The sequence below is a fragment of the Haliaeetus albicilla genome, chromosome 4, assembly GCF_947461875.1.
Source record: "Haliaeetus albicilla chromosome 4, bHalAlb1.1, whole genome shotgun sequence".
In the NCBI taxonomy this organism is placed as follows: domain Eukaryota; kingdom Metazoa; phylum Chordata; class Aves; order Accipitriformes; family Accipitridae; genus Haliaeetus; species Haliaeetus albicilla.
In genome coordinates, this window is record NC_091486.1 from 48318334 (window position 1) to 48339664 (window position 21331).

General features: G+C 42.6%; 2 protein-coding genes across 8 annotated transcripts; both read right to left on the reverse strand.

Annotated features, from left to right (window-relative positions):
- Window positions 1-132: 132 nt before the first annotated feature.
- Window positions 133-8000, reverse strand: MIIP (migration and invasion inhibitory protein). Of its 5 annotated transcripts, none has more exons than XM_069782489.1 (11): window positions 7161-7279; window positions 5627-5773; window positions 5338-5525; window positions 4278-4769; window positions 3540-3642; window positions 2968-3079; window positions 2699-2763; window positions 2132-2261; window positions 1662-1758; window positions 690-797; window positions 133-382 (listed from the first exon to the last, which is right to left on the reverse strand). In XM_069782489.1, exons 3-11 carry the CDS (start codon window positions 5506-5508, stop codon window positions 218-220), a joined length of 1443 nt encoding a protein of 480 aa, XP_069638590.1. In that variant the 5' UTR covers window positions 5509-5525; window positions 5627-5773; window positions 7161-7279; the 3' UTR covers window positions 133-217. The 5 variants fall into 5 exon arrangements, with proteins under 5 accessions (XP_069638590.1, XP_069638591.1, XP_069638592.1 ...); XM_069782490.1 differs by having other exon boundaries at window positions 5338-5546; XM_069782491.1 differs by having other exon boundaries at window positions 5627-5793; window positions 7161-7249.
- Window positions 7922-21305, reverse strand: MFN2 (mitofusin 2). 3 transcript variants are annotated; one of them, XM_069782484.1, is made up of 19 exons: window positions 21218-21305; window positions 20679-20833; window positions 20264-20442; window positions 19428-19563; window positions 18902-19064; window positions 18235-18359; window positions 17809-17917; window positions 17609-17716; window positions 17066-17219; window positions 16761-16828; window positions 16467-16588; window positions 16009-16135; window positions 15190-15294; window positions 14526-14628; window positions 13620-13840; window positions 13319-13468; window positions 12177-12373; window positions 11657-11791; window positions 7922-10986 (listed from the first exon to the last, which is right to left on the reverse strand). In XM_069782484.1, the coding sequence occupies exons 3-19, from the start codon at window positions 20436-20438 to the stop codon at window positions 10917-10919; spliced, it is 2268 nt and encodes a 755-aa protein (XP_069638585.1). In that variant the 5' UTR covers window positions 20439-20442; window positions 20679-20833; window positions 21218-21305; the 3' UTR covers window positions 7922-10916. The 3 variants fall into 3 exon arrangements, with proteins under 3 accessions (XP_069638585.1, XP_069638586.1, XP_009923074.1); XM_069782485.1 differs by having other exon boundaries at window positions 20264-20508; XM_009924772.2 differs by lacking the exons at window positions 20679-20833; window positions 21218-21305 and adding an exon at window positions 20026-20116 and having other exon boundaries at window positions 20264-20403.
- Window positions 21306-21331: the final 26 nt, after the last annotated feature.

A 21331-nucleotide genomic window follows, 5' to 3' on the forward strand; every position in this document is an offset into this window, starting at 1 on the left:
GCTCATGCATCTGCTTAGAAGTAGCTGCAAAAGGCAAAAAAGAAAAGTGAAAAAACATAGTTGAATGTACAAACTCTCATATATGTGCATTGGTTGCTCACGTATGTGCACGACTATGAAAACTAGGAAAAATCTGTTCAAAGATTTATTTTTATCCAAATAGAGTTGTTTCCACACCCTATGCCCTTCCCTTCCCCAGGGCAATCATGTCAGTGGTTCAGAGAGTTGAGGCAGTCGGATTTAAATTTGGAGCTGCTCTGTAGTGTCCTGGTTTGTTTTGCTCCCTCTGCTGAGAACCACTGCTAAATCTGAAGTGTGTCAAGTGGGTCAGGTTCAGAGGCTGGTCAGTTCTGGTTCCTCCTGACACTCTGGGCACCGAGTTCTGGAACCCAAATAAAGAGGATATTAATCAAAGAATGCCAAAGTGACTTTTCCCATTTTGATGAAGATTGGCGAGCTGAACAGGCTTTTCCCTGTTATCCAGCTCCATTTGCTTTTTTGTGTCTGTGCACACTAGGTTACACAGCAGCGGAAGGAAAGTGTTTCCCTGTGGAGATAAGGAGATAATCTTCCAGGCATTCTCATTTGCTGAGCCATCGATGATTATTATGCCCTCTAGAGAGACAGGATTGCAATTCCCAGCTTGCAATTCACAGCACCTCCAGGGACTCTTAACAGGCTATTCTTACCAGGCGAGGATGGTGAGAAGGCTTCTCTTCCAGTGAACCTTGCAGATCCAAACTGCTGAGCCTGGGATTGCTGGAAGGGATGATATTTTCCCAGCCAGCCAGGCAATGCTGTGAAAAGAGATGGGAATGCTGCACCGGAGTGCTTTACCTTTTTAACCTATTGTCACCTGTTAGCTGTAAATAGTAACTTCTGCACAGGGAGGTTTTAGCCAGTAATTAATTAAGTTTTGAGGAGTTTTATAGGACTAACAGGCAAGAGAAGAAATCTCTAATGAAACAAAACTGCTTAGCTGTCTCCTCTTCCATCTTTCAGTGGCTAATTATTTCTAAACTGAACTCCTGCTTTGTGAACTCAAGCACCCGACCTCTCTGAACCTGTCTCAACTGACTCATCCAGTTCCCTAAACCTCAAAACCAGACCTCTTACTACCTCTTCCCTGGAAATCTCTACGCCACAGCTAGATCTGATTAGTAATACTGCCTGCAGCATTGCCTAGTGGCTGGAATACAGGACCAACTCTACAAAAACAGTTTTAAATCCACCCTTGCCACTCTTGATTTTGCCTGGCCCATATACTCTGTGAATACTTCACAAAAGCTTATATTTTAGACTCCCTAACTTTTGTGGAAAGAAACAGGCACTCCTAGGTATGGTTCATTGTGTTGAAAGGTCAATGCCTGAAATAAGTCAGCTGAATCATGCCCCAGAAGTATACAGCTCCATATGGCGCTTTCTTTTTCTCAGTGGAAAGCATTTGGAGATATGTCCATATACTTTATGCCAGTTATATAAAAGTATGAACACAGAAGTACACACCAATGTTTTTTCTTGTTATCTCAGAGACGCAGATCAGAAATTTTAGTGGAAACCCTGCCGGGGGATGAGTCCCAGATTCTCTTTCCTTCTTGTGCTGTAAAACAACGCCCAGCCTGGGCTGTGCCGTCAGTATCAGCAAGAAGACAGCAACTTACCGAAGGTAATGCTAGATTGTCTGCTGGTTCAAAGCTCTTCCTGCGATGGGCTTTGTATTTGTAGGCAGGCATAAGGGTAGACCTGGGAATGCTGACCCTGCAACCACACAAAGGACTGACTACACCTTCGACAACACAGAGGAAATTTGCATGCCTTCCCCACTCAGAATCCAGGGTCTAATCCCAAAGCAAACCAAGCAAACCAGTTTTGGATTAGGGTATTAGACACTTAACATGTACATTCAGATTCTGGACCAAATTCAGATAAACATGCATTTCTCACTGACTTCAAAATGTTTCTGCTTAAGGAAAAGATCTGTAGGGAATTTTTAAGCAAGATATCTCTGTCCTGAGAACAGCAACCTTCTACAGAGCTATTCTGATGCTGTTTTCTCCCTTACATGATCAGCTTTTTCTTCCCTACTGTTTCCTTGAGTTCTGCATATTACAAAGCAATAATTCTTATCTACCTGACATAGGCTGGCTCTTCCAGTGTCTCTGCAGGCTGCTGAGTACGTGGGATCTTACACACGGGGCAGGCAGATTCTGAATCCACAGGGACAGTGAAGAGGCGCTGGTTTAATCGATAACAGTAAACACCTGCCACAGAGTAACAAACCATCACGGTATTTCTAGTCTGTCAGAAGGTTCCTCAACCCAGTCAACAAAGCTGTGTTCTACCACAGGGCCACACATGCATTCTATAGAAAGAGCTGTTTTTCCTGAAATATTTCACTTTTACATTTCCAGTCCCCAAATAAGTTCCTAAAAAGCAAAACCAAAACTTGAACCTCCTCAACTTAAAAAGAGAACATTAGCCAACTACAAGAAACCCTGACAAAATCATATGACACTGATTGAGAGAGGATCCCTAGAAGACTCAAGTATCTTTGGAGTAGGAATTTGAATCTGGTTCAGAAGCTGCAGCTAAAAGTAACACATTCTTCCTTATCTTGCATGATGCGGGGCGCTCTCAGAATGACAGGCAAAGACTGCTCAGTTATCTGAAACTGGATTAGGAAGAAATCTGATCTTACACTTATGCAAACTGGTTATCAAATCTGGTTCTTGTTCAGGAACTATGGCATCCAAAGTCTCAGGCCTAAAGAAATATGCAAACGAATCAGTTAGTGACAGGGTCAGGCCCTGTGAACAGCCCCACCTTTTCCAAGCATACATTTCTGATTGGGAGATAAATAAAGGCCTACAAAGCCACTCTTACAATTTCCCACTCCAATCAGACTATATTTCTCACTACTCTAAAGGCATACATTGCTGCTTCAGCCCTTCCCCCATACCCACTTACTCCAGGTGCTGCTCATGAACACATGCTTCTCTGTTGGCCTGTCGGAACTCGTGCAGCTCAGCAAAGTATTGGTCAGATTCTTCTACTACTGAAGAGTTTGTATCTAGGAGCCCTGAGAACGCCAAGAAAAGTGAAAAGTTCAAGGAGTTACCAAATTTGGGAAAGCATCAAAGCAAGCCTCATACAAAACAGTCAAAACAACCAAAGGTCTGAAGCACCCAAATAGATAATGAGAAGAACATGCCATCATGTCAGGCCAGAGATTTACTCTGTGGTTTGTGTCCCTTACTGCATTTGTTCATTTCGGCTACTTGGTATCCCCTCAGCTTTGCCGTTTGCTGCCTGGATTCCCATACCACTGCCACTTCACTGTTCCAGGGAAGCACAGGTCACCTCTGGCTTGGACAGGTCCTGTGCTCCTGACAAAACTGCAGCTCCTCTGCTGAGACCTGCTATGTGGGCTCTAGGTCTGCAGTTGCATCACACCTCAACTTAAAGGGGTCATAAACTGTGTTTTAACTCTTTATATTACCACATCATGCTGAGAGCTTTGCTTCAGATTTAGGATTCACCTGCAATCCAGTCATAGCCCAGGAAAGGACGCACAGACCAGCTGCTCACAGGTATGGTATATTCTTCAGGGTCAGACTGAAAAGTCACATGACCAGCTTCCTTCTGGGAAGAAAACAATTCATAAAGACTTCCTATACATCTAGCAGAACATTCAAATGTACAGCTTAGGAGACAACTGGCGGCTGTTCAGATGGGATAGCTGCGGCTTAGTTTGAGGCTGGATTCTATCTATGCCTCTACCAGTAATTTGCTCACCAGCCTGTTGTCTTCTCAATTCATAAAACAGAGAGAGGACACAGGGGACTTGCCTGGGCTAAGGCAGTATTTTTCAGGGCTTTAAACAAAACGCTGACTTCCCTGCATCACACATCCCCAAACATCAGGCCACCTGCGCTACCTTGGAGGATGATCATGGCAATATCCTGCCCTTCATGCTTAAAGAAACAATCTGTGTAGCAGCTGCACTGCACCAGGCTCTTCTCCCTGAGCATGACTCACGTATGCAAATGACATGGAGTCATCCAGTGAAGTGCTCAAGTTTTCTTTGGTTCAAGGGCTAAAGAAAGCAGGGCCTGAACAAACTGCCAACAGCCCCTGGCTGCTAAGGCTAGGAACAGTTCTGACCCCAGCTTGCAATTCACACAGTAGGAACAAGGCAAGTAATGTTCTCCTGACCCTTTCTCCCCATCCTTCTATTGACTTACAAAAATAAGCAAAGCATTGGTTTCACCATTTACCTTCAACTCTTTGGACGGAGATGTCAGCAAGATTGATTTAGGGATTATAGGCTCTCTAATGACCACATGCTGCTTACTGGTCTCTTCACTTTGTATTCTGCTCAGTGATGGGTCCAGATGACCCTTAAGCTGTTTCTTCTCATGGAAACCATGTAGCAGAGTGGACTGTTTCCTGTTTTCTCCATGTCCCAGCAGGAAGGATTCTTTCTCTGGACTTCCTCGAGCATAGCCATCCCTATCCACTCTGGAGGTTTCTTTGCCACACATAATGATTGCAGACACTGGCATAACATTCTCCTCTTTCCCAGGAAAGCTGGAACCCAAACCTACTGCTTCGTGCATCTTCGCTTGTTGTTGCTGTACTCCTCTGTCATTGCTGCTGTGTTTAAGAGATGAACAGAAGGCTGCTCTGGCTGCGTGAGCTCCGGGTTCCACAGACACCAACATTGCAGGGTCAGCTGTACACGTCACAGCATTGACCTGACTTTCCTTCTGTAAGGACAGAGACTCTCATACCACATGGCATCATTCAGCTTACAATTACCTTTCATTAGGACATTTCACTCAGTAAGAGAAAAATCAACCTCTCATTCTAGTCTGCTCACCCCTTTAAATTCCTCTGGGGAAAAAAGCAATATCCTTGTGTTATTCATGAGACATTATTAAGTGGTTGGAGAAGATAAGAAAGGGATCCACTTCCAGCCAAATGCAGCTTTTCCCAATTTGAGGAATTGCTAAACTTTCAGCCTTTGTGCTTAGAAGACATAACAGGATTACGTTCCACAATGTTCATTCCTATTTTAGATTAAGAAACCTACATTTCTTAGGCAGGAACTGATGTCTGAACCCTTTGCAAGGAAAACATATTGGAGACCACAGGATAAACAATAAACAAAGTCTAGCTACTTTTCTAACAGACTCCATATTCCACATTCCAATTTCTACCAGCTCCTCCATGTCCATATGTCTCCTTTACCACACTACTTCATAGGCAGAGCTGCTGCCTATCACACAAGGCCCATTTGCTTGCCAGCACTTCTAGCACAGACACAACACATACCCCTCTCTTGGCCACAGGGACAGATCTTTCAGTAGATATTCTATTACGAAGAGATGCTGGAAAGAGTGGCTTGCTGGGAAGTCTTTTTCTGATCTCTTCCTGCTTCATTCTGAGCCTTTGTAGAAGTTCCTGGTTGGCCTGACGTAGCCTCTTCAGGTGCTCTAACTCCATTCTATGAAAACATTTTCCTGTAAAGCCAGAAGGGTGAACTACATAAATGGAAGCATTAAGCAAAGAAGCAGACTCAGGAGAAACCACTTTCAGGGGACTTTTCATAAAAACCACTTACAGCTGTTGGAATGTTGCGAGTGTTGATCATTGCTCCTGAGAAATCAGCCAGTCTCAAAACTCTTTATGCTAAGAACTAGCACCACTGCATACTTGTCTCCCCTCAGATGTACTGTCAAATATTTTGCACCCAGAAACTGGTAGCTGACTGAATAGAGACAAGGCACTCTTACAGAGGAAACAATAAACATGAAAAAAGTCACATAAAGCCAAATAAGAGACATTTGATTTAGAGGCTGATATTCAGGACCACGTTATTTAATTCTGGTTTAACGTTCTGAGCATCAAAATTTATATCGTGATAATACCAGGATGCTCATCAGTTCAAAATATGAATAATGAATATGAATGTATTTACTACATAAAAAAAAAATATTGAGTCAAAACTGTCCTCCACATTCCCCAGGCGGGAATACTCCAAAAGGCTCAATTATGACTCTGGACTAGGGCTCAGACAATTCCAATCCCACACATTAATCACCAAGGGTTACTACCATTTTACTCCAAGAGGAGGGAAAAATGAGTTAATAAATAAACAGATAAATAAATAAAGTTCAGTTTGACGGGAAGGCTGTCACACTGTTCAACATGTTTACATCACAAGCTCCTCTAAATTTGCAGAAAATGTTTTTTTTAAATAGAACAAAACAAAACAAACCCCTAAACCTAACCCCCACATTGCTTTTGGCTAGAGTGCTCAATTGTGTTCTCAAGAACACTATGTGCTTCTCTAGGACCTTTTCTTCCAAAGGATCCCTAAGCCCTTCTCCAAAGCTCATCTGATTTGTTTTTGCATCTGCTACCTTGGCAACTGGACAGGAGGAATCAAATGCATATGCTATACAACAACACTGGGGCGACCGAAGAGCAGTGCTAACAATCAAAAAACTACAGCATATCTTTTTGTTACAAGAATAAGCGAGAAGTGCACTACTGAACGTAAAATAGAAATACCAGTCTTGAGGCACTGAATTTGAGATCATTTGAACAAAACAGAAGTTCTCACAGTATTCACAGGACAAAGCTAACAGCATCCTCTCATCATTGCTCATCGGAAAGCAAATACTCCGAAAATAACATTAGTCAAGGGACTTTCTGGAAGGGTTTTACCAGATGAGATCCACTCTTAGCATAATCTACAAGAAGCTGTTAGTCCTTCATGCTCAACCCCAGGGGCTCAAGCTTATGAAACTGCTTTAGTCTGAGTCCTTTGTGAAAAGGAGCTTAGCTTCTCGCAGTTAAAAATAAATAACGGTTGTCTCGGGAGCTAAAAACTCTCATCTCTGCAAGAAAGTTGACTAACACCTAAGCCGAGCCTTCCAGGGCCGTTTCTGCGCAGACGCGCTGGTTCAGCTCTCCCATGCCCACGAGGAAGGGAAGACGGCCCCGAGCGTTGTAAAATTCCGCTCCCCCCTCCAAGAGACCAGCCCGGCAGCCGACAGAGAACTGGTCTCGCCAGGCCATGCGCCTCCAGCGCTGCGGACGTTCAAACTCCCCGCGCTCTCCCCCCGCCGACCCCGCGTTTTCAGGCCCACCTGCGCCGCACCCCGCCGCTCCGAACGGCCGGGTCGCCAGGCGATCCCGCGGCCGGGAGATCCCCGCCCTCGCTCCAGCCCCCGCCGGGATTCCCCAGGGCGGCCCCGGCCCGGCCGTCCCCGCAGCCGAGCGGCCGCCCGCCGCGGACGGGCCCGCCCCGCGGCTCCCGGCATGCGCGGGGCCCGAGGCGCCGCCCGGCGGCGGCAGCCGGCCCGGGCCGGGCCGCGGAGGAGGCGGGAGAGCCGCTCCCGAGCCGCCGGCCGGAGCCCAGGCAGGGTGCTGGAGCAGGGCAGGACGCGGCCGCCAAGTCCCTCCTTTTGGGTTCCTGAAATCGCCGCAGCTCATTGTCTGAGCGGACCGCGTACCCCCAACTCCCCCAGAAGCCAAAAGGAAGCCGTTTTGGAAATTTATCAGGGGAAATCTACCCTTTTCTCTTCTAAGAGGCACCATGTGATGTTCACCACAGTTTCAGTCTACTGGTGCAGTATTTGCTGACCGTTACTTGCTACAACATTCTCCTGAAATCACTGATTCAATACTGACATTTTTAGTGTAGCTTAAGAAGGAATCTCTCAAACTTTCTATCAGATAATTCAGTATCACTGATCTCCTTGTTAATTGTCACAGTAAGAACACAGATAAAAGGTCACTATTCTCAAACGTGCAATTTACTACAACACAGCAGCATATCATCATCTGAATATAATATACTTACACTTGAAGACTTTGTATCACGACACGCAGAATACATCAGGAGAAATATTTTTCCAATTCATTTTTATTTTGGTTTCCATTGTTTACAGCATTGATACAGGAATAATTCATGCAAATTTATCACCTTAAATACAGCAGAGAGAAAACTCACTGGTAAGAGTATTTCGAAGAGCTCCACCAACATAACACAATGAGAAAAATAAGTAGCAGCAATAAGATAAAGTGCATTTAGCTGACCTTCTTTAACTCTTAAGAGTTCAGAGAAGATTGTTTTTGGAATTACCTGTTCTAAGGATCAGTTTATCATTCTTTATGAAAATCAGAAGAGAACAGCCGCCTTGCTGATAGCATTCATTCCTCCACCACTCTGAATTAAAGAAGTACAGCTGTATTTTATTTAAGAGCAATCCAGCTCATAGGCCTTCTGTTAAAAGTTTGATTCGTGATCACTCAGGCTTCTAAGGACAAGGGCTACACACATACTTGAAAATTCTTCCCTGCCATGTTAGCGGTTTTGCTTCTTAAAAAATTCAAGTGGTTCTTTTCCCCGTTCTATAGGTTAGGTTTCAGCATACAGTGAGAATGCCTACATCACCAAAATCTGAACAGTGTCAGAAACACACACATTGGGAAGACACCACATTCTAAGAACGCACCAATCTCTTTTTCCTTTACAGATTAGACACTGGCTTAAAGATCAGCTCATTTATCAGATTTCCCCTAAAGGCCAGCTGAAGAGATGCTAACACCGCACGTCTTCAAAAGCAAGGTCAGCATTTCAGGTAGCCTACAGCTGCTCAGCAGTAGTACGTCATCACCTCCCTCTACCTAGAACTGACAATTTCCTGGTGTATTAGGGATGTGCTTCATGTTTTAACTCAATAGCATAGTCCATAGCCTATTATGCATATGTATGTGATCGCCTGAGGGACTAGAGATCTGAATTTATTCACATACCTACAGCAGAGTAACAGTGGACGATTCCATTTATTCCAGTATACTTCACCACAAGCCCAGGGAACACACTTCTAGAGGCAAGGACTCAAATTTCTTTCTTACTCATTCTCAGATCTGATCCAAGCCATATTTAGGTCCTGGTGGTTGCCTGAGGAAACCAATCACGGCCAATAAAGCCCTCTGATGAAAATGGCTTTTCAGTTTGGGTTGGATTCAAAGCTGTCTACTGGAAGTGAAAGGTTTGTTGCTTCCTGCATTCCGGGGATATAACAAGAGTCTCACTGCCAGCTCCTACATGATCAAGAAACTTCAAGTCTTACTGCAAAGCTTAGCACAGCCTAAAGTACTTACTGACATTTCACTATTTTTATTCCCTCAATTATCAGGCAGCTGCTTCTTTCTGGAACTTTCGTGACACATGAAACCAGAGACTTGTCACAGCAACATATACTCACACCTTAGCATGAACAAGAAATCCTAAGGCCAGCTGATAGCATTTTCAAGTGAAAAGTCTCATTTTCAATAAGAAAAAACACCCCACTGCCTACTAGTCCTGAATTCAGCTAGGACCTGCTCAAAGACAGCCCAAATTCTCTGAAGTCTGATGCTGAACAGATTTAGGTTGTCACTAACTTCAGAACTGCTGGATCTGATTCTGGATTCCTCAGATATTTTGTGGGGAACAGAAAGGCTATACCCATCACATGGCAAAACACTGACCCACCAAAGTGGAAAAGAAACTTTGCAACATAGGAACATAATCCTGGTACTACTGAAATCAGTGGGAACTTCTCCTCTATCAATTCCAACAGGAAGAGACTCCAGTCTTTAAAATTCCCAAACCTTATACTCCAAATTCAAAATTGCTTCAGGGCAAAACTCAATGATTAAATTAATCTATTTGCAAATAAAGAATATCTTTAAAAAATAAGTTGCCTTAACCCATTCTTGCCCTGGCATGAAACACAAGGGACAGGTCTCCCCCCTGCCCCAGAGGAGCGGCACTTGGCAGTTCATTCTCATACTTTTAACAGAAGAGAAACAATATCAAATCATATTACTGCATGGACTGTAACATCCTTTGGGAACTCTACATGATGCAAAATCTCTTACAGTTTGTAATCTGCATGCTGTTCTTGTGGCCAAATAGTGGTAATGGAATTCCAAAGGCCTGCTTCCAGAAACACAGCTGTGCATTTCCAAAAAAACCCCACATTCATCAACTTATCTCATAAGGCAGTTCATTACATTCTGTCAACTGGCTTTTCTTTCCTATTTTTCTTTCTCAACAAGCTGCCAAATTATCAGCACTACCTCCTTCACAGGAGCTAGTTATGTCTTGGCAAACTATTTGTCCATGACATGAAATGGGCCAGACTGTATTATTAAAGAGCTCGTAAGAGGAAGAAACTAACTCCAAAGACAATAAGCTTACCAAAGCAAAAACCTTAGTCCCTCTTGCTCTGGAAGAGAACTGAGTTTTGTTCATAGGTTTAAACATACTGACAGTAATAAACCTTTCTATGAAGGGACACGGTGATTCTCTGTCATGTTCTACAATAACAGAATATTATCCTAAAAGATAGGCCTGCATGGGCTATAAATGCATTGTGAAACCATCATTACGTCTGGGTGCACAGGATCTGTGTTAGACACAGCCGCTTGTCACACATACATAAACTTGGGGCTTGGAAGTCAAAAGTTCTATCTTCATGTAGTAAAATTAATGACTCCATAAAGAGGTGTCAGAATAACTTTTAACCTGATATACATTTGGGGTTTTGTTTTAAATTTGTTACTCTACTTGATTTTGCTTTAAAAAGCCCCCTGTAAATGTATGAAGCACACATTCCTTCTGAAGGAGTCTGGTCTCACAAGAAGGAAAAAGAAGAGTTATAAACAGCTAGTGTTCAGAGGTGGGACACAAAACAGGGAAGCAGAATCCTGTTGTTCACACAGCAACTGGAAACATAGCAATAGGTTTTCACTCATTCCCTTTAGGGAATTCCATCACCCACCATGTTCTCTGCAGTAATTAAGAGAGCACTGAAGAGAAACAGCGTTGTTTTTCTCTTCTTCCCACACTATCTGCTTTGCTGCAGGTACTGATGTGTGAACATGTTGAGTTCACTGTCAAGCCAACCCGCTTTATTCCTGCAAGGACAGAAAGTCTTCATTAGGTGAGTAAAATAGCTCTTCTCAAGCTAATCTGAAAGAAGCATGACTAAAACAAGTAAACAGCAAGGCACAGAGAGGAATGCCAGAGGTCCTTTCCAAAATGCTGCTACCATTCCTTGCCCTTCCTCAGGTCAGGAAGACTTGCCTGCTAGCAGTCCCTAGGCTTTGAGGTTCAAACCGAGATCTTGGTCACAACTTCACAGTGATCTTATTGTGTAGATAAGGAATGTTTGAAAAATTCTTCCTGACGGCCTTTGCAGGGTGAAGAAAAACATCAGACTACTGTGTACAAAGGCGAGGGTGAGACTTTTTGCATAATTTCATAATAACCTGAAGGAGTTTGTAGGAGTAGAGGACTGTATGTTTTGATAAATGGAAAGGAACTGTACTTCCAACAAACCAAAAACAAGAAGGAAAAGGTCTTTTGTGAGACAGAAGATTTAAATGACTGTCAACAGTACATGGGAAAGTACATAATGAAAGGGAACACAACCTGGTAGGGAAAGATGCTGATGTCTGCACATCAAATGCTATGACTGAACAAGGACTGCACTCAAAGGTACACCCTAATCTGAACAGCTTGGGGCAATTGCATGAAAAACAATTGTACGCAAATGTCTGTGTATATGGGATAATAAAATCTCACCTGAGCAATTTTGCTTTGCTCTGCAAGGAATCCAGAACTTCGATTTTTTTATTCATGGCAGAAATTTCCTGCTCAAGGTTCTCCCGTGTGACATCCACTTGCTGACACAAATGAGCAAATGTTCCAGCAAGCTCTCTATAGAACAAGGAGAATAGCTGGCTATGACGAAAAGTAAGATCAAGCACCAAAATTCAAGGAATAAAACCCTCTGTTGTATAGTGATGATGATACTGACTCAGATGTTCATCTTTCCACTTCTGCACAAGAATATGTCAGAGCATCAGAGCAATTTGATTTGAGAGACGGAAGTACATTAAGGCTAATGCTTAACAGCACCCAAATACCACATTGGTGATTCAAACCCCCATAATATTCTTTTAAAACACATGTCTTGTTACACATTTTTAAATCTGAAATTCAATATGCAGACTTATCTTGTTAAAATGGGGAATATCATTTAAAAAAAAAACAACAAACAACAGAATTTAGATAAGGTTTTAGCTGTATATAGGCAACTCACTGTTGGACTTGGTGGCTGCAATTGGAACCTGTGTAACTGACGATGAGCTGCAATTTCTCACCAGCATACTCTACAAACTGCCGTTTGAAAGCTCTCTCTTTCGCCTTTGTGGTCCAGGTGAGGCGCTCATATACATAAAGGAGCCCATAAAGGCCAAAAGAGAGAGCAATCAGTCTCCAGCCCACAGCCTTCCAGACCTAGAAAAAGCACAAGGAAAAACAAATGACACAATCATCATCTAGGAATGATGCTAACTCCTAACAATGGTGCCCAGAGCATTGCACTTGTATTCTAGGCACAAGAAAACAAGCCAGATAGGTAACGCTAACTTGCAAGTGGTTTCATTAGTCAGACAGCTTACTACTGACGTCCAGTCTATAAAATAAAAATACCTAACCTAAACCGCTCGGATTCTGTATGAATTAACCTTTCCAGCACATTTAAATTACATTTGCAAGTGCAGACAAACTTCGTCTGGTTCACAGAATCCCTGTCTCTGAAGTAAAAGACGTTTTTAAGCAACCATCTCCCCTTTGAGAAATCATCCACCCCTAGACACTGTGACACTAGAATAGCGTGTAGGTATGGAACTGGCACTACAGAAACTTAGATTCTTCCTGCAACAGGAACTAGAGTTACCATGCAACTTCAGTTACAGCTCTTATGCCTCCACATTTCAGGGAGATTTGAGATTCAAAACACTCATTATTTTCAAAAGACAGAAAAGCAGCAAGTGCTGATTTTCTCTGAAATAAATTAGGCATAGTATCTCAAATTACGTGCTCTCCTCCCCTTCCAGGAAGGAAGATACACATGATCAAAGGCTCTTGGTAGATATTTCTGTCCTGATTCCTCTGTAAATGGGAGAAGAAAAATACTGAATTTTTTTTTATTCTCACAGAAGAATGAGAGACTATTTAATGCTTTTGTAACACACTTTGAAGGGTTATATTTACAACACCAGCTCCAAGCTTAATGTTATGCAAAATAAGCTCAATATTTATACTCAAATAGAAGATCAAAGGAGAAAGTATTTCACTATCTGTGAATAGCAAACATCTACAGGATCCAGTAGCGCAAGCACTTTTCAAGTCAGTGCTCCAACTTTATTTATATAAATACTGCTCAGATTGCCAACGCACCACACCACCAACCACGATGATTCCCATGGAAGTTCGGGAAGTTAATGAGGCCAGTCCAGTCACCATTGACACCATGAGCTCTTCCTGGGTCATAGAGCCCTGAGGCAAAGGAGGCAGACTGGGATTTGCTGGTGTTAAAGGGCGTTGAACCTAATTAGAAAAGCAGCGACAAAACAAAACAAAAACAAAGAACAGAATAAGAGAAGGCAAGCCACTGCCCTTCCCACCAAAAAAACTTCAGCAGCCACTGAACCAATGAATATTTCATCTACTCCGATCACTCAATGAGGTGTTATCTTACCTGGTCATTATAGCCCATCAAGGCCCGACGACCATTCTTTGGTCCCAAAAACCTGTTCACCAGCATCGTCCATCCAAGAGAGAAATGGAATTCTATGTCCTCTTGGAAGTCGGCACAAAGCTTGTCACAGTTCAGATCATAGCTGAGCATGAAGCACTGTCGGGGAATTAACATGTCTATCTGGCCCCGCAAAGAGACTGGAAGAAGGGGTTTTAACCCATCTGCACAGACAGAAAATAAAAACATTGAAAAAATGGCTATTGAGTTCACAAGAATTAATTGGACTTGTATTCTGTAATTAGGGTGGTTATTCCATCCTCCACAGTTATTTTTCTTAGTACCCGGAATTTCCTAAAGCCAAGCATGTTGCAAAGTGAGAGATACATCATGAATTACTATTAAATTCTTAGTTCTTGTCCTTCAGATCAACTCAGAACGAAATCTTTCCATGGACCCTCCTAAATCCTTACAGGTAGCTGGTGAAGTTTACAGTTTAGCAATAGCTTGGAAAACAGACTCTGAAGGCCAGTTCTAAAAGTGTTTAGGCACCATACTCCTATTAACGCTTATATTCAGACAGGTACCTAGTTACAAGTCATTCACATTTCATTAGGATCTCGGTCTGAGAATCTCTCAAGTTTCCAAAGTCATAGTTCCTCTCTGTCATGAGGACTAAGCTGATTGTATATATTCATTAGCAAATCACTGCACGAGTTCAGACACAGGAGTGGAAAAAGCAGGAGTAACTAGTCCTCTACACAACAGCATTACTGATCAAGATGGAAACTAAGAAAATGCCAGCTGCACATCAGCCATCAGATTAAAGAGAAACCCAGAACATCTACCTAGTTATTTTGCATTACAGTTCAAGGAAAGATAAAGAGAAATACCGCCTGCTGAACTGACCTATCATTTCTTGCTGCATTGTTTGCAGGGAAGCTGTGATTGCATTGGAGCAACGATCTGACATGTTACGACCCAGGCCTTCCTCAATGTGTTTATGCAGCTCCTGACAAACAAAGAAAGGGTTATTAAGCTTAAAATAAACATAGGTAAGATGCAGGCTGCAGGTGCTAAAGCTTGCCAGTTAAAAAAACCTTCCCAGAACAGGAGCACACATTCTGTCTGTCCAATGTTCTAACATTAATTTCATTCCCCCCTCCCCCCATTCTTCAGTGAAGGAGAGGAAAAAGCAAATCAAATTATCTCACATGTACTCTGTAGTCTAGGAAAAGTTCTGATTGATCTATACAATGTGACACATCATTTGTATTATCAATTTATCACTGAGATTATTAAAAAATCCAAAAAACCTATTTCTTCTCCCCCCGCCCCCTTTTTGGTTTTGTTTTTTTGTTTGTTTGTTTTTTTAAGATGTTCACTTTTTACAGAAGCTATCCAAATGCAGGAGACATTCTAACAGAAGATCTCTCACAATATGAAAAGCTTAGCTCATATCCTAGTTGGAAGAATGTTAAGCATCAAAGAGCTGGCATAATTACTGACTCAGAGCAAAAAAAAGGCCTCTTTAAATTGCTCAAGCAACCTGTAAGAAGCAAACATCACTTACACTCTTGTAAACTTTAAGAACTACTTGAGATGGATGGAAGTCTGCTTGGTATTCATCTACCAACACTGAAAGCCGTCTGATTTCTTCTGCCATTGCATTTGACACCTAGGGAAACAGCACAGGACAGAGTTTCTATATATTCTGTCCTAGGGAGAGATGGAAAACCACCACTGAAGACATGCATTTCTTAGCAAACACTACTGAACACTAGGCACTATGATTGTGTAGCGCCATGCAGCTATTGTGTGCCAACTGCAAAATGCAATATTGGTGACTTGCAAAGAAAGAAGATGGCTGAGAATTATGTAGATCTATGCTCTGTATAACAACACAGGCAGAAAAAGACTGAGGCAATATAAGACTTCTGAAAAATGAATAGGCCTTTTCTGCATATTTTTAATAGTAAAAATGGCATATTATTATGGACATCAAGACAACTGACATTATTCTAGATTGAAATAATAAGGAAATTTATCTGAAACATTTTAGTACTTTACAAAGCATTTAAGACTGAAATATAGTAGCAATAATAATTCAGACATTAATCAAAGTCTCATTGTTTTTTTAAAGCATCTTATATGAGTCTCTCTGAAAGCTTCCCCCAAGGATTCTAGTTTTCATTTTATTACCTCAAGGGGAAAAGAAAGAAAAAAAAAAAAAAAAAAAGAAAAAAAAAGACTTCTGAAAGCATTTCTTCTCTTCCCATCACTAGGTCCCACATTTCTAGTACTTCAAACCTTTGTCAGCACTTTGCATTTTTCCCCACCATACTGGTAGCTGTTTCAGACAATCTATTTTTCTGCAGCCACTCCTCCTTACCTGCCTCTCCACTTCTTCTGTGATCTGTTTTATTTTCCGCTTGTAGTCTTGAGTAAGGAGCTCCAGCTGTTTGTCAATAAAACCTAAACGTTCCTGTCGTTCCTCTCGCATTTCCAGACAGTAAACTCTGGTGAAAAAGAAGTGCCCATCAAAAAGCCAGACAAACGCATTTTTGATCTACAAATATAATTTGAATTTCAGAAACAAAACAGATTCACCTGCCCAAGAACAAAACATGTCAGTATCTACAATACATTACATATACATGGCACAGGACAAAAGAGAGGTTCTTTCCCCAATACTTTCACAATTCACTAGCAGCAAGACTACCAGTACGTGTTCTTCCCACTCCCAAACATGCTGTAGTCTGCTTTGCATTTTAAATGCTCATATTCCCTTAACTTTCTCCCAGAATACAAGCCTCAGTTATGCAAGCACCAAGCATCAGCTCTCCTCACCGCTGTTCCTGGGCAGCAATATGCACAGAATCCATGATGAGACGAACATCTTCTGCAATCTGCTTTGCTCTCACCGTATGCTGCTCAAATTTTGTTTTTACTGCTGACTGCGATATACATTCCTGTATACAAAAGGCAGCCCAATATTAGCAGCAGGCAGAAGCACACTAAAAAAACTTCTCCTTCCCGTATAATCTATTTCCAAAATGTCGTCCCACTCCATGTTTACAAACTCTAGTCTCTAGTCTTTCAGGAGTAAAATCTAAAGAGAAGATTAGTACACATAATGCTCACCTCAAATCTTCTCTCAAAGTTCTGAAACTCAAACATTCTTACTTGAAATCCATCTGCCAACGCTCCACCTGAGAGAACGAAAGTACAAAACAACCACTTAAGTTTTGAGAAAGCAATCAGATGTTGGACATCAGGAAATGCTCCTGCTTTCTTTTATCAGCACGTTTGCATTGGCTTCACGTCACCAGTTTTTGACTGCTCTATTAATAATATGACCCACCCCAATTCTATCCATTTGTTAGAACAATATATTCTCTACTTTCTTCCCCATAAGGAAATGGAAAGTTTCTTTTAGCTTTCCTCACCTCCTTCTGGCATCCCTTGAGCCCTCTGAATCCTGGCATTCAGCACTTCTTTTGCTGACACAAAGAAAATTCGATCCCCTGCCTGGGCTCGATCCACAACACCCAGCTCATCTACCAGGAAGCTGGTACACCGCTCCATGTGCTGTCGACGCACCTGAGGAAGAAACAGGATAAAGCCCACATGCAGTTAAATCCACTTTACCCTCCATCTCTTAAAGGTTAGACCAGATGCCCTCTGCTGGTGTAAGCTACCCATACAAAAGAATAAGAAAAGACACTACTGTTTTATGGCATCTTCCAGAGGTTACCTGAGTGATCTAACTTCAAAAGGCCACAGTGAAACTCTTGATTTCCAGCTCAGAAATTTCAAGAGTCATGTCCTGATCACTAGTCTATACTCCCTCTAGTCTCTACACTATGGTAATAAAAATCCAAACTGTAAAACAATCACATACAACACTATGATTCTACCCACAAGGACCACAGTCAAAATGGACTCTATAATATCCATGCAAAGAGAAGGAATTTAAACACATCACAAACCTCTTCCATGTATTCTGGTTCAGAGGCAGATGCATCCCAGCGGTTATTTAAAATAAATATATTGGGTCGAGACAGACGTTCATTCACCTTGTGAAAGAACTGCTTCTCCTAAGCAAAACAGAACAAAGCCTCTTAAGATTACTATGTCAAAATTTTTTAACTTTTAGCCAAACTCACTGAACAAGTGGACTCGAACATACAGTTTGCATCAGTGTTGATTCAGAATTTGCCACCAGGACAAATACGTCAGCATCTAGACAGAACTTGTCGATCCAACTGTCCAGCTCTGTGGTTACATCAATGCCAGGGCTAGCAATAAAGAGAGAAGAGACATTACCATGCTGTGGAAACAGCAAAAATAGAATTAAAAAAAGTTATTAAGAAATGTCTTTCACCTTTTCAGGGCATTAATTTCCCATGTCTGAGCTACACTCTCCTGAGGTAACAGAGTACAGACTAAAAGGAAGTACCAATCAAGAGGAACTCCGACTGCTAACTACAGGACTTTAGTCACCGTCATAGATTAGAACAGGGTCAATTTCCTTGATGTTTGTTAAATTTGTATTTGAATACATTTCTATGATTAATCTGTGATAAGCAGGAAAGGAAAGAAAGGTATTTCTCACCTGTCCATCAACACCAGGTCATCCTTTAAGAGAGGACATTTGGAATTGGGCCACATTACGCTGACTAGGCTGCCAGCATTCAGAAGTTCATCTTGATGAAGGGCATGAGCCAGCTGGTTTACTGTCTATTAAAAAGATGGGTAATTTATAACATTTCCTGTATGCTAAGACCCATTAACACAATTAGCTCTCCTTCAGGGCTGTTTACAGACAGTTTAAGATAAAACCCAATTCCAAATTACTTTCTCCCTGGGAGATTTTCCACATAAAACTTGCTCGAGTCTCCTAATCAAAAGGCAACCGCCTAGTGAGAGTTTATGAGAAATTTTCCTGTCAAGAAAGGCTGCTGAGGAATTATCAGGAACTCTCTGCCTTCTGTCAGTCATACAGAGCTCACAAATTCCTGAGTCATCGTTTTGGTTCCCTGCTATCGCTAACAAATACAACATATCATCTTTTTCATAAAATGAACAAATTCCATCCTGTAACTTGCTCCATTCGTCCCTTCCTACCTGTAACAAAAACTTGTTCTTTGTCTCTACTCCTTTAATGATTAAAATCCTTAACTGTGAAATTCATTCATAGTACTTTAATTTTCTTGTTCCTTCCCTTCTCTGGCACTTCTGAAGAGCTATTCTCCTTTATCTTATGGTTAAGGAAATTGTACCTTAACACTCTTCTTTTCCTCAGAGCCTTCAGTAAGCAGGAAAGCTTCATGTCCATCTGTCCCTTCCACACGCAAGAAACAATTAGTGGTGTGTCCAATTCCTGAAGGAAGGACTTTGTCCCATAGCATGGCATTTATCACTGTGCTTTTCCCGTTGCTTGTCCTGAAGTCAGATTAAAGAATGGCATAGCTAGGCTTCTGAGATTCAGGTATACTCATTTTGATATTACAGAAAGCAAGTTCTCTAAACCCAAGCAGTATCAGAAGCATTAACAATTTAGGTGCCATACGCAACTTACAGAAAGAGTTTCCTATTTTCTTATTTGAAGAATTCTTCCAAATCAAAGAATTCTGTGCTACAGTATTTGTAAATTGGAAACAAGAGGACTAGTACCAGGGACAGGCATGTTACAAGCAAAAGCTACAGCACTAGTGTTTCTATAAATATTTTTTACTGGCTACAGTCCTGAAGATGCCAGTTGCTTTACTGAGTGGGGAGCATAGGCAACATAAGCACGTGACTCACCTTCCAAAAAAAGCAACTTTCATGTGTCGTCTTGCCAACACTTCACTAATGCCACTGACTTTTGACAGGTAGCCTTTGACTTCCAGCACCTGCTCTTCTGTGGTGACAGGATCAAGCTCTATGTTCTTGTGTGTTTCTAAAATCAAAATACATCATGTCTTTGAATTCCAGAAGTCATCTGTCTTTAGTACTGGGTGAAACACCTCTTCGTGATGTAACACACATAACTAAATGTTTATCCGTGTCCCACCATGTGGGTGGTCTTGACACATGCAATTACACCCTGAGGCAATTTTGCATCAGTATTTATCAGCTGGTCTCTTTTGTGTATCTAATAACCATTCCCATCCTTAGGACTGCCTTAAATGGAACACGGCCAACATCTCAAACACTCCAACACTCTTCCAAAAAAAAAAAAAAGTCACCTCTGTGTCTTAAGCTGTTAAAGCCAATTATTGGCATATGCTACGTGCCACTAGCAATGACATGTCTAGGCAAGAATATTGAAACAATTATAGTAAAAAAACCTAAAGGGTCTTGCATAATTTATTAAAAAACGTTCAAACAACAGAAAAACCAAGCATAGCTCACTACCTACCTCAGTTTCCTAACATGTGTGAACTTGCCAGCTTTAAAATATGAACCCTGAACTCCACCCAAATTCAATAAAATCATTTTCTGTTCTTCTTCTAAAAAATGATATATAAACAGACATGCATGTATAAATAAGCACAGATCTAGCAGCGCCATTTAACTGAATGAGGGATTTAATCTTTGGGGGAATTGTATGTGGGCGAACCACTGTTACACACTTGTAGTTCAAGAATTCAGCTTACCTTCCAGGAATGAGGAGCTCTCATTGATGTATGCAGCCAGCTGTTCAAAGATACCATTGATCTTCTTCTTTGCAGTGACAAAATGCTTAAGCGGAGAAGCATTTACCTCAGCCATGTGTCTTTTATCCTTCTTCACTGCAACTATTGACTTGGAACGAGTAAACAACAGGGACATTGCGCTACAGGGAAAAATCCAGTAAATAAAGGTGGCTCACCAAGCGCGGACAGCTATCCTACTAAGCATCCTACCAAGAACCAGATAAATACACATTTTTAAAAACAACCTTCTTTCTTTCACAAGGAAATTATTCCACTTTCTACAATCGGAAGTTACTCATATATCAGAAATAAAAAAAATTCATCTTTCCTTCTCCCTTCCAATAAACAGGCTCCCAGCGATCACTCCTCTGCTTACTTTCAGGATGAGTAACGTTTTCACAAGTGAGGCATGGTCAGCTCGAGTCCCTCTTGAACATGAACGACTGCAGTTTTCCTGCCTTCTCCCTCGCCTTAGCCAGACTCCGTCCCGGCAGCTCTTTCAGCCACGCCACGTCCAGCCTGTCCCCGTCCCTGCGGCAGAGGGACCAGGGGATGAGAGACACACGCTGCCAAGCTCCCTGATCGGCCAGGCTCTGCTCCCCCGCCATCCCAGCGCCGGGAGGGATGCACTGGGCAGATACTCCGAGCGGCCGCCCTCGCCTTCTCCTCAGCCCTCAGGGGGCAGGCGGGCCAGGTAATGGCCGGCGCGCGCGACGCCAAGGGCGGGAAGCGCCCCTCTCCCGCTCCCACAAGGCGGCGCGCACCTCAGCGGGGCGGCAGGACCCTGCCGCGGCGGGTCCTGTCCTCCTCTCCCCTGCCCCTGTCCCTGCCGCCCGGGAGGCGACCCCCGAGAGCCCGCTCCGGCCTCGAGCGGCTCCCACCTCCCCTATGGCCAGGCACCGCCCCACCTCTCACCTTCACCACCGCTCCCGTACGGCCGCCATGTTACCCCCGCGGCACCGTCATCCACGGAGCGGCGCGGCGCGTCATCGCCATGCGACGGGCCGACCCCTTCCCGCCGCACCATGG